The 12,813-nt window shown below is 36.1% G+C and overlaps 1 protein-coding gene across 1 annotated transcript; it reads left to right on the plus strand.

Annotated features, from left to right (window-relative positions):
- The first annotated feature begins 8,872 nt into the window (after window positions 1-8,872).
- On the plus strand, window positions 8,873-12,207 carry LOC121226511 (uncharacterized). The gene is made up of 2 exons (XM_041110383.1): window positions 8,873-9,491; window positions 12,104-12,207. The coding sequence occupies exons 1-2, from the start codon at window positions 8,873-8,875 to the stop codon at window positions 12,205-12,207; spliced, it is 723 nt and encodes a 240-aa protein (XP_040966317.1).
- The last annotated feature ends 606 nt before the right edge of the window (window positions 12,208-12,813 follow it).

Here is a 12,813-nt window from a genome sequence, read left to right on the forward strand (position 1 = left end):
TGCGGGGGTAGTATTTGTCGGGAATGGAGGTTGTGGAACAGCCATATTAGTTCGAATGTATTGGTTGAACCAATCATTCATCACGCTATAGAATGCTTGTCTAGCTTCATCATTCGGATTACTAGCATTAGGTTGAGAGTCTGCCGGCACTGTCCCTTGTGCGGGAGCAGGCGCTACACTCTCAAGATCATCAGCTACCTCTCGGTCACGATCGGGATCCATTACTATAAATAAACACATTTACAATTGTCAGAAATCACCACACTATCAAGTAATCACATAAAATGGCATGTATAGCTAGACCCAAAACATTACGGTAGTCCTAGAATCGACTAAACCGTAGCTCTGATACCAATAAAATGTAACACCCCGAACCCGAGTCCGACACCGGAGTCGAACACGAGGTGTTAACAAACTTTGAAAAATTTCCAGACACTGCCCAATCTGTGTACTAGTCGCTTTAAAAATCATATCTTGAGCTTCACAACTCAAAAATCAGTTTCGTGATTTTTCCCTGAAACACTCATATGCCCATCTACATATTTTTTTCTAGAATTTCTGATCGGGCCAATTAGTACAGTTTATTAGTTAAAGTCTCCCATGTTACAGGAATCGACTACCCTGACCTTTGCGAATTACGACTTGGATATCTCCTTGTACAGGGCTCCAATACTGATGCTGTTTGTTTCTATAGAAACTAGACTCAGAGAGGAATCTATACATATATGGTATGACTCCTAATTATCTCTGGTTAATTTATAATCAATTTCCAAAGTTGGAACAAGGAACCCAGAACCCGTTCTGACCCTGTCTCACGAGAACCTTAATATATCTTAACATACTGTCCGTATGATTGTTTCGTTACTTTCCTATGAAAGTAGATTCTTCAAGGTTTGTTTACATAATTTATTCACTATTTAATTTCATTCCTACTATTTTTAGTGATTTTCCAAATCTACGTCACTGATGCTGTCAGCATCTACCTTTAAGGTAGGCTTTACCTATTTCATGGTTCAACTAGCCCTTTTTGCATACATAGCACAATTTATGAAAGTGATTAACCATCCCCGTGGCCAATCCTTGTCAAGCATATCCACACTAAACGATTATAACATTATACTTAAACACATATAAGCCATTTTCACATGGCTATCCAAAACTTATACATCACATAAAGTACTCGAAAAACAACAATGGGTCGTCCTAAACATGCCATATCAAAATTCAACCAAAAGAGTATCCAAAAGAGCCTTTGATAGTGTGGGCGACTTCGACTTCAAGATCCCGAGTCCGATAGCTGGAGAACCAAAAATCTATAAAACAGAGGAGCAATGGAACGAAGTAAGCAATTTATGCTTAGTAAGTTTTGAGCAAGGAATTCCAGCATAACGAAAGAATAGCACACATTTAGCTAAACGGAATATTTCATAATACACAATTTTCCGATATCAAACTTACTTCACAACGTTAACCCTTATGTACATACACAAAAGACCAACTTAGCCGAAGGCCGGTAGCTCGTTCATCAACTGAGCGAATATTTATTTGTAAGGGCTCGATTAAATTCAACACATACGTAACATATCCCAATATTGGGATGTTTTTCGAGTATTAGCTGAAATTTTACAGCAAGCTCATTCATTACCAAAATCATGTACCTTCGGAATTTAACCGGATATAGCTCCTCGTTCAAGTGCCTTCGGGACATAGCCCGGTTATAGTAACTCATACAATGCCTTCGGGACTTAACCCGATTTTAAAACTCGCACGAATGCCTTCGGGACTTAACCCGGAATTAGTATCTCGCACAAAGGCCTTCGGGACTTAACCCGGAATTAATAACTCGCACAAATGCCTTCGGATCTTAGTCCGGATATAGTCACTTAGCACAAAGCCTTCGGGACTTAGCCCGGACAGCATTCAATTAACCATGCACATCTAACAATAATTCATGGCACATTCGTATTTCATTTTCATTTGCAAAACTCAAACACAAGGCACATATCATCCTTGCACATTCGGCTCAATAGCCACACATAGAGCATGATTTTCATTTGCTTAAAACATGATTTAATCACATCGTAATTTAAGCTCTCTTACTCAAGAACTTACCTCGGGTGTTGTCGAACGATTCCGCTAACTATTCGACCACTTTTTCCTTCCCTTTATCGGATCTATTTCCCCTTTGCTCTTGAGCTTAATTAAACAAATAAATTGATTTCATCATTTAGGCATCGAAAAGATGAACACAAGGCACTTAGCCCATATTTATACATTAGACATTAAAGTCACATACATGTGAAATCATGCATCAACACAACATATTAGCTAATTTTTCCCCCTTGGCCGAATATGCATGTCTATTTTTGGGGTCGATTTCAACACTTAATACACACATATACACACTAGTAAAGCATCCTCGCCCTTTCCATCAATTTAACACATGCATTGCTCATTAACATGCAAAGTTACATTCGGCCTTAGCACACAACTTGCTAGCCGATTCTTCTCCATTTAGCAACCAATGCACATATGTGCTCACACAAAAATGCTAAAAAGGAGGTTCAAGAATCATCAAGTCATCATCACATGCATCATTAACAAACTTCATATTTAGCATGCAATGGCATTAACACAACCTCCACCTAGGCCGAATTTTAACTCATCCTCTTGCCTCATCACCACCACATCAAACATCAACCAAGAATGATGCATCCATGGTCAAATGTCATTTCCATCACATAGCAAGATTTAGACCATGGGCTAGGTAGAACTCAAGCTAACAACTAAAACATGCATGCATCTCATGGAACATCATCAAACATACCTTAGCCTAGCTACATGCATGGCCGAACCTCTTCACCTTTCTTCTTCCTTCCTCCTTAAAATTATTGGCCAAGGATGAACCAAAGGATGAGAAATTTTTTTTCTTTGTTTTTCTTTCTAGTTTCGGCAAGTATGAAGATGAGAAAAGGATGAACAAAATTCTCTCCTTTCTTTTCTTTAGCTCACGGCAATGGGGGGGGACAAACAACTACACACACATTTTTTTTTTGTATTCACCATACTCCTTTTCATTATTTTATGCCCATGCCCCTTATTTTATTTGTTTTATCCCAACATTTTATGACACAAATTAACATATTTTATTTGTGCCATGCTTATGCCATAATTTCCATAAAAAAAAAATTGCACAATTGCTCATCATGCCCATCATGGCCGGCCACCTTGTTTTAAGGTGGGAAATTTGACATGCAAATCCACCTATTTCATACTATAAGTTATTTGGCCACTACAAATTAGCCTATAGCATTTGCAAAAATTTTCACATGAGTCACATTTCAAAATTTCACTCACAATTGGCAAAATCAAAGCATGAAATTTTCACACATGCACTTTCACATGAAATAAACATAGGATATAACATCTAATTATTATTGTGACTCGGTTTAGCGGTCCCGAAACCACTTCCCGACTAGGGTCAATTTTGGGCTGTCACATGTGAACTAAGTATACAATGAATATTCGGCTATAAGCTAGCATGATGGGACTTTAATAAGTTAAATTTTGATTGAATTAGCTCAAGAGCATAGAGAACCAAGATTGGACAGGGGAAAAGAGAAAGTAGTTGAATAGCCGATTCGAGACTGTTCAAAAATATTCGAGGTAAGTTTTAAGTAGTTAAATGTAAATAATATTCGATAATGACACGACAGATTATGAGAATTAAGTATTACTTGTCATATATGTGTATGGCCGAATGGAAATTGTAATGGAAGTAAAATGTGATATGCTTTTATGATCAAATGATAGTGTTAGATGAATATGAGTAAGATATTATGTGTAATCTATCAAATGATAAATGTGAGTGATGAAATGAAATAAAAGTGAATAAAAATGTAGGATGATATATTCGAATGATGCTTGTACCTAATTTGGTGTGATTGTGTTATATGAAACTTGTTGATTTGAATATAGTACAGTACTATTCGAGCCTTTGAGGCTAGCAGGCTATAATGCCGGTGAGATACTATTTGGGCCTTCGAGCCTAGCAGGCTATGATGCCGGTGAAATACTATTCGGGCCTTTGAGCCTAGCAGGCTATAATGCTGGTGAGATACTATTCGGGCCTTCGAGCCTAGCAGGCTATAATGCCGGTGAAATGATATCGGGCTTCGAGCCTAGCAGGCGAAATGCCGGTGAATGAATTCGGGTTTAAAACCTAGTAGGCCGAATGCCGGTGATTTGATAAATGTCTAAGACTAAGATACCACGTGTTAGAACGACAAATGAATACATTCAATACTTTAAGTTGGCCATGTACGTATTATGTACTTATATGTGAGTATGATTTGAATTGAATCATAAGTGTATAATATGATACATATGTGAATAAATGTTATGTCTATATCTATGATCATGATGCTTTCGGTCAAGGTGTGAAAGTATGCGAAAGTATTTGATTTATTTATGCTATATGAATTCAGATTAAGTGAAATAAGAATGCTAAATATGAATTATGTGCTTGTGTATATTCGGCCAAATGGCAATATATTTAGAAAATGGCCCCTTGAGAAATTGAATAAATTGATGTATAATTGAGTTTATTTGTTTGCATTGCTTAAAACTTACTAAGCTTATGAAAGCTTAATCCGTTTGTTACGTTTCTCTGTTTTATAGATCGTTGACTTCTATCACCTGCTCGGGGAGGGATCGTCAGCAACTCGTGACACTATCTATCATTTTGGTACTACTATATTTTGGAGCTAGTATCGCATGTATAGAATAGACTTAAATGAATGATATTTTGAGATGTCTTTGTATATAAGCCATGTGAATATGGCAACTTTTGAATGTCGTTATAAGTTTGAATTTTGATCTTTGATTGTGTTTGGCTATGCAATAATTTCAAATGAACTTATGTAAATGTGAATGTACAAATGTTGAGTTTTGGATTAGTAACTCTTCATAACCCATTTCGGCGACGGATACGGGTTATAGGGGTGTTACAAATCCGGTAGGTAACCAACCACTAAATACCGGAAGGAATATTACAAAATTATTTAGAATGATTGCTGAAGCTCTTCAAAGAGTAGTAGGGAGTATGCCTGCTACTATTTCTACCCCTGCTGCCTGACGAGCTCCTATTAAAGAGCTGCAAAAGTATGGAGCTACAGAATTTTTGGGATCAAAGGGAACTGATTCAACAACGGCTAAAAATTGGTTAGAGACTACCAAGAGAATTTTGAAGCAATTAGAATGCACACCACAGGAAAGTTTAGTATGTGTTGTTTCTTTGTTACAAGAGGAGGCTTATATATGGTGGGAATCAGTGATTCAGAATATACCGTAAGAACAGGTAAACTGGTAATTCTTTCAACGAGAATTTCAGAAGAAGTATTTGGGAGAGACATATATGGAAGACCAAAAATAGGAGTTTTTGATGCTGAAATAGAGAGATATGTCCGTAGTGGATTATGAACGGGAATTTCTGAGACTGAGCAGATATGCAATTGAATTTGTATCAACTGAAGCTGACAGATGCAAGCAATTTCTAAGAGGACTGTGAGATGAATTCCAACTGCAATTGATGCCTCTACGGATTACAGAGTTTGCAGATTTAGTAGAAAGAGATAAAATGATTGAGCAAGTATTTGGGAAGAGTAAAAAGTCTGAAACTGTCCGTTCAACTGGAAAATGTCCTTAACTAGAAAACGTCCTAGAACTGCTAGTTCAAGTCTGCAATTCAAACGATCGAGGGAATCTCGTGGTAGTGGAAGATTCAGTTCAACATCAGAAAGAGGAGACAGAATTTGAAAGAGACAAACTACTATATCTACTGGCAGTATCAGAAGCCCAGCTCAGAACGTTGAAATTCCAGAATGTGAATATTGTGGAAATAGACATAGGGAAGAATGTAGAAAGTTAACTGAGGGTTGTTTCCGATGTGGATCCACTGATCATTTTGTTAAGGATTGTCCAAAGATTGGTAAGACAACACCAATGGTATCACAAAGATCTGAATCTACTTTTAGAGGTCGAGGATCAGGCTGAAGTGGTCCAATTGCTAGAGAAGGTACTAGAAGAACTAGTGAAAATGCTACCCAGCAATATGAAGTAAGAGCTCCGGCCCGAGCATATGTCGTAAGAACTCGAGAAGAAGGAGATGCTCATGATGTGGTAATAGGAATATTTTCATTATATTCAGAACCTGTATATGCTTTAATAGCTCCAAAATCATTACATTCCTATGTTAATACAAAACTAACAGAGACGGGAAACTTAAAACCTGAACTGTCTAGAGTAACGATAAAAGTGTCTAGTCCATTAGGGCAAACTGTGTTAGTGAATCAAATATGTCGAAGATGTCCGTTGATGATTCAGGATAGAATCTTTTCTGTTGATTTGTTGATTATGCCATTCGGCGATTTTGACATTATACTAGGTATGGACTGGTTGTCAGAACATGGAGTAATTTTGGACTGCTATAAAAAGAAATTTACTGTCCAAAATGAAAATGGGAAACGGATTGAAGTAAATGGTATAAGGACTAGTGGTTCAGGTCGAATCATTTCTGCAGTTAAAGCTAGTAAGCTTCTTTACCAAGGATGTGCTGCTTTCTTAGCATATGTTATTAACTCCGATTCAACTGAGAGTCAGTGCAGTAAAATTCAGACTGTATGTGAATTTCCTAATGTGTTTCCTGGAGAATTGCCTGGATTACCCCTTGATCGGGAAGTTGAATTTGTAATTGAAGTATACCCGGGCACAGATTTAGTGCCAATACCCCTATATCGAATGTCACCTACTGAGTTGAAAGAGCTGAAGGTACAACTGCAAGACTTGTTGGACCGAGGGGTTATACGACCTAGTATGTCACAGTGGTGAGCCCTAGTGTTATTCGTTAAAAAGAAAGATGGTTCGATGCGGTTATGTATTGATTATCAATAGTTGAATAAGGTAACTGTCAAGAATAAATACCCATTACCTTGCATTGATAATTTATTTGATCAATTAAAAGGACCTTTTGTATTTTTAAAAATTAATTTGAGGTCGGGATACTATTAGTTCAAGGTAAAGGAGAGTGATGTACCGAAGACAGCATTCTGTACACGGTATAGACATTATGAATTTTTGGTGATGCCATTTGGGTTAAAAAATGCTCCCGCTGCTTTTATGGATCTTATGAATCGAATTTTTTGGCCATACTTGGACCAATTCATAGTGGTTTTTATAGATGATATTTTAGTATATTCGAAGTCTGAAACTAAACATGAACAACATCTTTGAATTGTTTTGCAAATATTGCAAGAGAAATAATTATATGGGAAATTGAGTAAGTGAAAGTTTTGGTTAATGGAGGTTGTATTCCTTGGTTATGTAGTATCAGCAGATGGGATAAGAGTAGATCCAAAGAAGATTGAAGCCATACTTCAGTGGAAAGTGCCTAGAAATGTGTCAGAGGTACGTAGTTTCCTTGGTTTGGTAGGATATTATCGCAGGTTTGTGAATGGATTTTCAAAGATAACTTTACTGATGACAAAGTTATTGTAAAAGAATGTTTCGTTTGTTTGGAGTGAGCAGTGTCAGAAAAGTTTTGAAATGTTGAAGCAAATGTTTATAGAGGCACCAGTATTGACTTTGCCAGAGTCGGGAAAAGATTTCGTTGTGTACAGTGATGCTTCTTTAAATGGTCTCGGGTGTGTATTGATGCAAAATGGAAAGGTAATTACTTATGCTTCTAACACATGATCTAGAATTAGCAGCAGTGATATTTGTTTTGAAGATTTGGAGACATTACCTATACGGAGAAAAGTGTTATATTTACACTAATCATAAAAGTCTCAAGTATCTTCTATCACAGAAAGAATTGAATTTGAGACAGCGTAGGTGGATAGAACTTTTAAAATATTATGATTGTGTTATTGACTATCATCCGGGTAAAGCTAATATGGTAGCTGACACATTGAGTAGAAAAGCTGCAACTGAATTGAGAGCAATGTTTGCACAACTCAGTATTATTGATGATGGAAGTCTTTTAGCTGAATTGAGAGTAAAATAGGTAATGTTTGATCAAATCAGAATAGCACAGTTAGAAGATGAAAATTTAATGAAGAAGAAGGAGACGGTACAGAACGGTACAGCAGGGAACTTTAGTATTGATGAAAATGATTTTCTGAGATTTCAGAATCGACTTTGTATTCCAACTACTTCAGAGTTGAAAGAGTTAATACTTCGAGAAGCACATGACAGTTCTTTCGCATTACATCCCGGAGGAACGAAGATGTACCGTGATTTACGGGAACTGTATTGGTGGCCAGGTATGAAAAGAGATATAGTGGAATATGTGACTAAATGTTTAACATGTCAGCGAGTTAAAGCTGAACATTAGGTTCCAACTGGTTTACTTTAGCCTATTAATATTCCTGGATGGAAATGGGACTGCATCACAATGGACTTTGTAACTGGGTTACTGATGTCAACTGGTAAGAAAAAATCTATTTGGGTAATTTTTGATCGGCTCACAAAGTCAACTCATTTTATAGCGGTCAGAACGGATTGGTCACTTCAAAAGTTGGCAGAAATTTACATCCGGGAAATAGTGGGACTACGTGGTATTCCTATATCGGTAATTTTTGACCGGGATCCACGGTTTACATCAAGGTTCTGGAAATTATTGCATGAGTCTCTCGGTACTTGACTTCATTTTAGTACAGCTTTTCATCCATAGACTGATGGACAGTCAGAACGAGTCATTCAGATTTTAGAAGACATACTCCGAGCTTGTATCATTGATTTTGAATCAAGTTGGGAACGTTATCTACCATTGGCTGAGTTTGTGTATAACAATAGTTACCAATCAAGTATTCAAATGGCACTGTATGAAGCTTTATATGGTCGGAGATGTCGATCACCAGTGTGTTGGATAGAGTTGAATGAAAGAAAAGTGGTTGGTCCAGAGTTAATTCAAGAAACGGAAAACACTGTTAGAAAGATGCGAGAAAGATTGAAGGCAGCTTTTGATAGGCAGAAATCATACGCAGATCTGAAAAGACGGGACATTGAGTACTCAGTTGGAGACAAAGTATTTCTTAAAGTTTCTCCTTGGAAGAAAATCTTGAGATTTGGTCAAAATGGTAAATTGAGTCCGCGATACATTGGACCATATAAGGTTATAGAAAGAATTGGACCGGTGGCATATCGTTTAGCTCTGCCTCCTGAATTACAGAAGATTCATGATGTTTTCCATGTTTCTATGTTAAGAATATACCGATCATATCCTTCGCATGTGATTCCAATTGAAGATATAGAGATTCGACCTGATTTGTCATATGAAGAAGAATCGGTTAAGATATTAGCACGTGAAGTAAAAGAACTACGTAATAAACGAGTTCCCTTAGTAAAACTGTTGTGGAGAAGTCACAATATTGAAGAAGCAACATGGGAACCGGAAGATACAATGAGATCACAGTACCCCCATCTCTTTTTAGGTAAATTTCGAGGACGAAATTTATTAAAGGGGAAGAAATGTAACGACCCAAATTTTTAGGTCATCAGAAAAGTGAATTTTCGGGTCTTCGATTCTGAAAATTAGATTTGTAAATATTTATTAGAAATATTTACGAAGTTAAATGAGAGGTTAATTAGATTTTAGTTAAGTAAATCTAGTATAATTAAGGTTAATTTAGTGAAAGGACTAAATTGAATAAAGTGTGAAGGTTTGATTATAAACTATAAGAAAGCCAATGGACTAAATTAGCAACTAGACCATAAGGTGACAAATGTGTGGTAAGTATAAATACATATGTGTTATTTTAATTGGTACAAATGTATGTATGAATATGTATTTACTTATTATATAAGTAAATAACAATATAAAGTAAATTATATTATATTATATAATTATAATATATTAATAAAATAAAGAATGAATAAAGAAAATAAAGAAATAAAACATAAAGAAAAAGAAAAAGAAAGGCACGAATAGTAAGGAAAGAAGAAGGAAAAAAGGGAAAGAAAAAGAAAAGGAAAATTTAGGGTTTCGAGATTTCAAGCTTGATTGGTAAGTTAATTTAATCCATTTTCTTGTAATTCCGGTGTCTATGAAATCCTAGAAAGAAATACTATTTGAGTTATGTTGAAATTTAGAAAGTTATTGAATTTTTAGATGTTGATTAAGTTGAATAAATGGAAGAAATTAAGTGTATTTTGATGGAAATTTAAGTTAGAAGTGGTCAAAGGATTAAATTGTAGAGAGAGATATAAGTTTTGTTATAGTAGGGATTAAATTGTTTAAATTGTAGAATTGATGTTTTATATTGAATATTAAGAGTTGAAACTTGTTTAAAGTAGGTATAAAATGAAAACTATAAGGTTATTTGAAGAAAAAAAATGGTTATGGTGGAAGGACCTAATTGGAAATAAAAGAGTGTGTTATTAAATTACATACATTGATAATTTTAAATGTTAAATTTTATGTAGCCAACGTAGCACCGAAAAAGTAATCGAAAAAGGGGAAGGAAAAAGTGAACGAGGATATCGAATAAACTCGAGAATTTTGGTTTGTATTTCTATAAACTATGCTTAATAATTTAATAATTTTAATTGCTATTTTTAAATGGTTAGTATGTATGATAAATGATGTGATAGAAATTGTTACTATTTCTGTTCCAAAATGAAATGATTCAAATACCCTATTAACAGTGTTGGGCTAAGTCGGATATAGTTGGCATGCCATAGGATTGGAAGTGTTCAGGGATATTCCGACTGTGTCGATGAGACACTATATGTGTCGACTACTGTTACTATTCTGGATTCGTTCCGAAGAGGTACTCTGTACTTGACTGTTACTGTTACTGTTACCCTTACGGTATATTCTGCCTTCGGTCGATGAAACACTGCATGATATCCCGGTGTGTGGGTTGGATCCGTGTATCCGTCCAGGTCCAAGTTATGTTAATAGGGGTATATGAAAGTACTGAAGACAGACTGCTATTGATTATGTAACTGTGACTGTTAAACAATTATTGAAAGATATTGAATGATACAAAATGTATATAAAGAATTGATTAATTACATTTAAGAGCTATAAGTTAAAGGTAAGTGATGAAGCTATTAAGATTATGAAAGTAAAAAGTTTAAGTTACAATGTATATACATATCTTATTATTTTTTTAAGTATTAGTTTATAGAAATACCACTGAGTGTATACTCAGCGTACGGTTTGTTTTCCGTGCGCAAGTTTAGGTATGAAAGAAAGTTAAGGACTCAGCATCCAAGCCAATCCCAGACTCAAAGTGGTGAATTCTTTTCTTTTGGTAAAATGGTATGTATCTAGGTTATTAAGGTGTTATTTTGTAAATGATAGTGTATAAACATGAAAGTTGTTGAAGCATGACATGAAATATGCATATTTTGGAAGTTAAACTTACATGAGTTTGACTAGTATGATAATGTTGTATAATTTTGATATGAATTGCGGTACATTATTCTTAAGAGGTATTGAAGTGAATGAATGAATATTTGCTAAGTTTGAATGGCATAATGAATGATATTTGATTTAAGAACTATTAGTAAATGTTTGGGCATGAATTAAATGTGTTTAGCTTGTGAAAATAGCTTAAAATGGTCAAAAATCATGTTTTCACACGGCCAAGTCACATGGGCATGTGCTCAGGCCGTGTGGCTCTCTATTTTTTCCACATGGGCTGTTCCCACGATCGTGTGTGCAAGTCAGATCTGCCCACAGCCTGGCCCCACGACCATGGGAACCCCACGGGCTGGCCACACGGGCATGTCCTAGGCCACACGGGCGTGTGCCCCTAACTTCAAGGTAAACTTTCCAAAGTTGCTGGTTTAATCCTGAATTACTTCTAAAACATGTATTGGGGACCGTAGACCCATATTAGGGACTTTATAGTGTAATTTGAGAAGTTTCGATTTGAAATGCAAATTTATGACTTAGTTTTGTATAAATTCTAGTGTATAATCCGGTAATGCCTCGTAACCCTATTTCGGTGATGGTTTGGGGTTAGGGGTGTTACACTAGCATCAGACTGTTAGGTCACTATGTCATTCCCTCTTCTCGTACCTCCTCCTCTAGATACTGATCCACCTCTGCCTGATCCTCTATCTCTAGCAGTAGAGACCGATCTCTGTGATGTCACAGGTGTAGCACTATCATTCTTCGGGCAATCTTTAATATAATGGTCTGTAGATCTACATTTAAAACACCCTCTGATCAATCTCCAGCATTCACCTCTGTGCTTTTTCCCGCAATGTTCACAATTTGGAATATTAACATCTCGGGACGGACCTCTTACACTACCGATGGATACTGTAGTTTGTTTCCCCTGACTCTTTTCTCTTTTATCTGATCTAAAACTGGATCTCCATCCACTTCAGGAATCCCTAGATCTTTTAGGTAAAGGATTCGAACTTGCAGTTCTCATACGTTTCCCAACTAATTTAGAAGTTTCGGACTTTTTGTCAAATCCTAAGACTTGCTCTACCATCTTGGCCGACTCAATCAAATCAACAAATTCAGTGATACATTGAGATACCAACTGTAATTTGATCTCATCTCGCAGACCCTGTAGAAATCTCTTACAACTGTCAGCTTTAGTTGGAATAAACTCTGAGGCGTATCTGTCGAGTCTCAAGAATTTCCTCTCATAATCTATTACTGACATGTCACCCTGTTGCAATGTCAAAAACTCTTGCTTCTTGTCTTCGATATACATTTCTCCGATATTTTTCTTTTGAAACTCTTTCTGAAACAGATCCCAGGTTATCTGATTCTCTGGTAAATGT

This window comes from Gossypium hirsutum, unplaced genomic scaffold (genome assembly GCF_007990345.1).
Source record: "Gossypium hirsutum isolate 1008001.06 unplaced genomic scaffold, Gossypium_hirsutum_v2.1 scaffold_232, whole genome shotgun sequence".
Taxonomy (NCBI): domain Eukaryota; kingdom Viridiplantae; phylum Streptophyta; class Magnoliopsida; order Malvales; family Malvaceae; genus Gossypium; species Gossypium hirsutum.

What these genes read in the sequence shown, in the direction of transcription:
- LOC121226511 (XM_041110383.1), top strand. Translation starts at nt 8,873, where the DNA reads ATGGCACTGTATGAAGCTTTATATGGTCGGAGATGTCGATCACCAGTG. An exon ending in GTACCCCCATCTCTTTTTAG is followed by an intron (nt 9,492 to 12,103) that starts GTAAATTTCGAG and finishes CTCCTCCTCTAG; the next exon opens with ATACTGATCCACCTCTGCCT.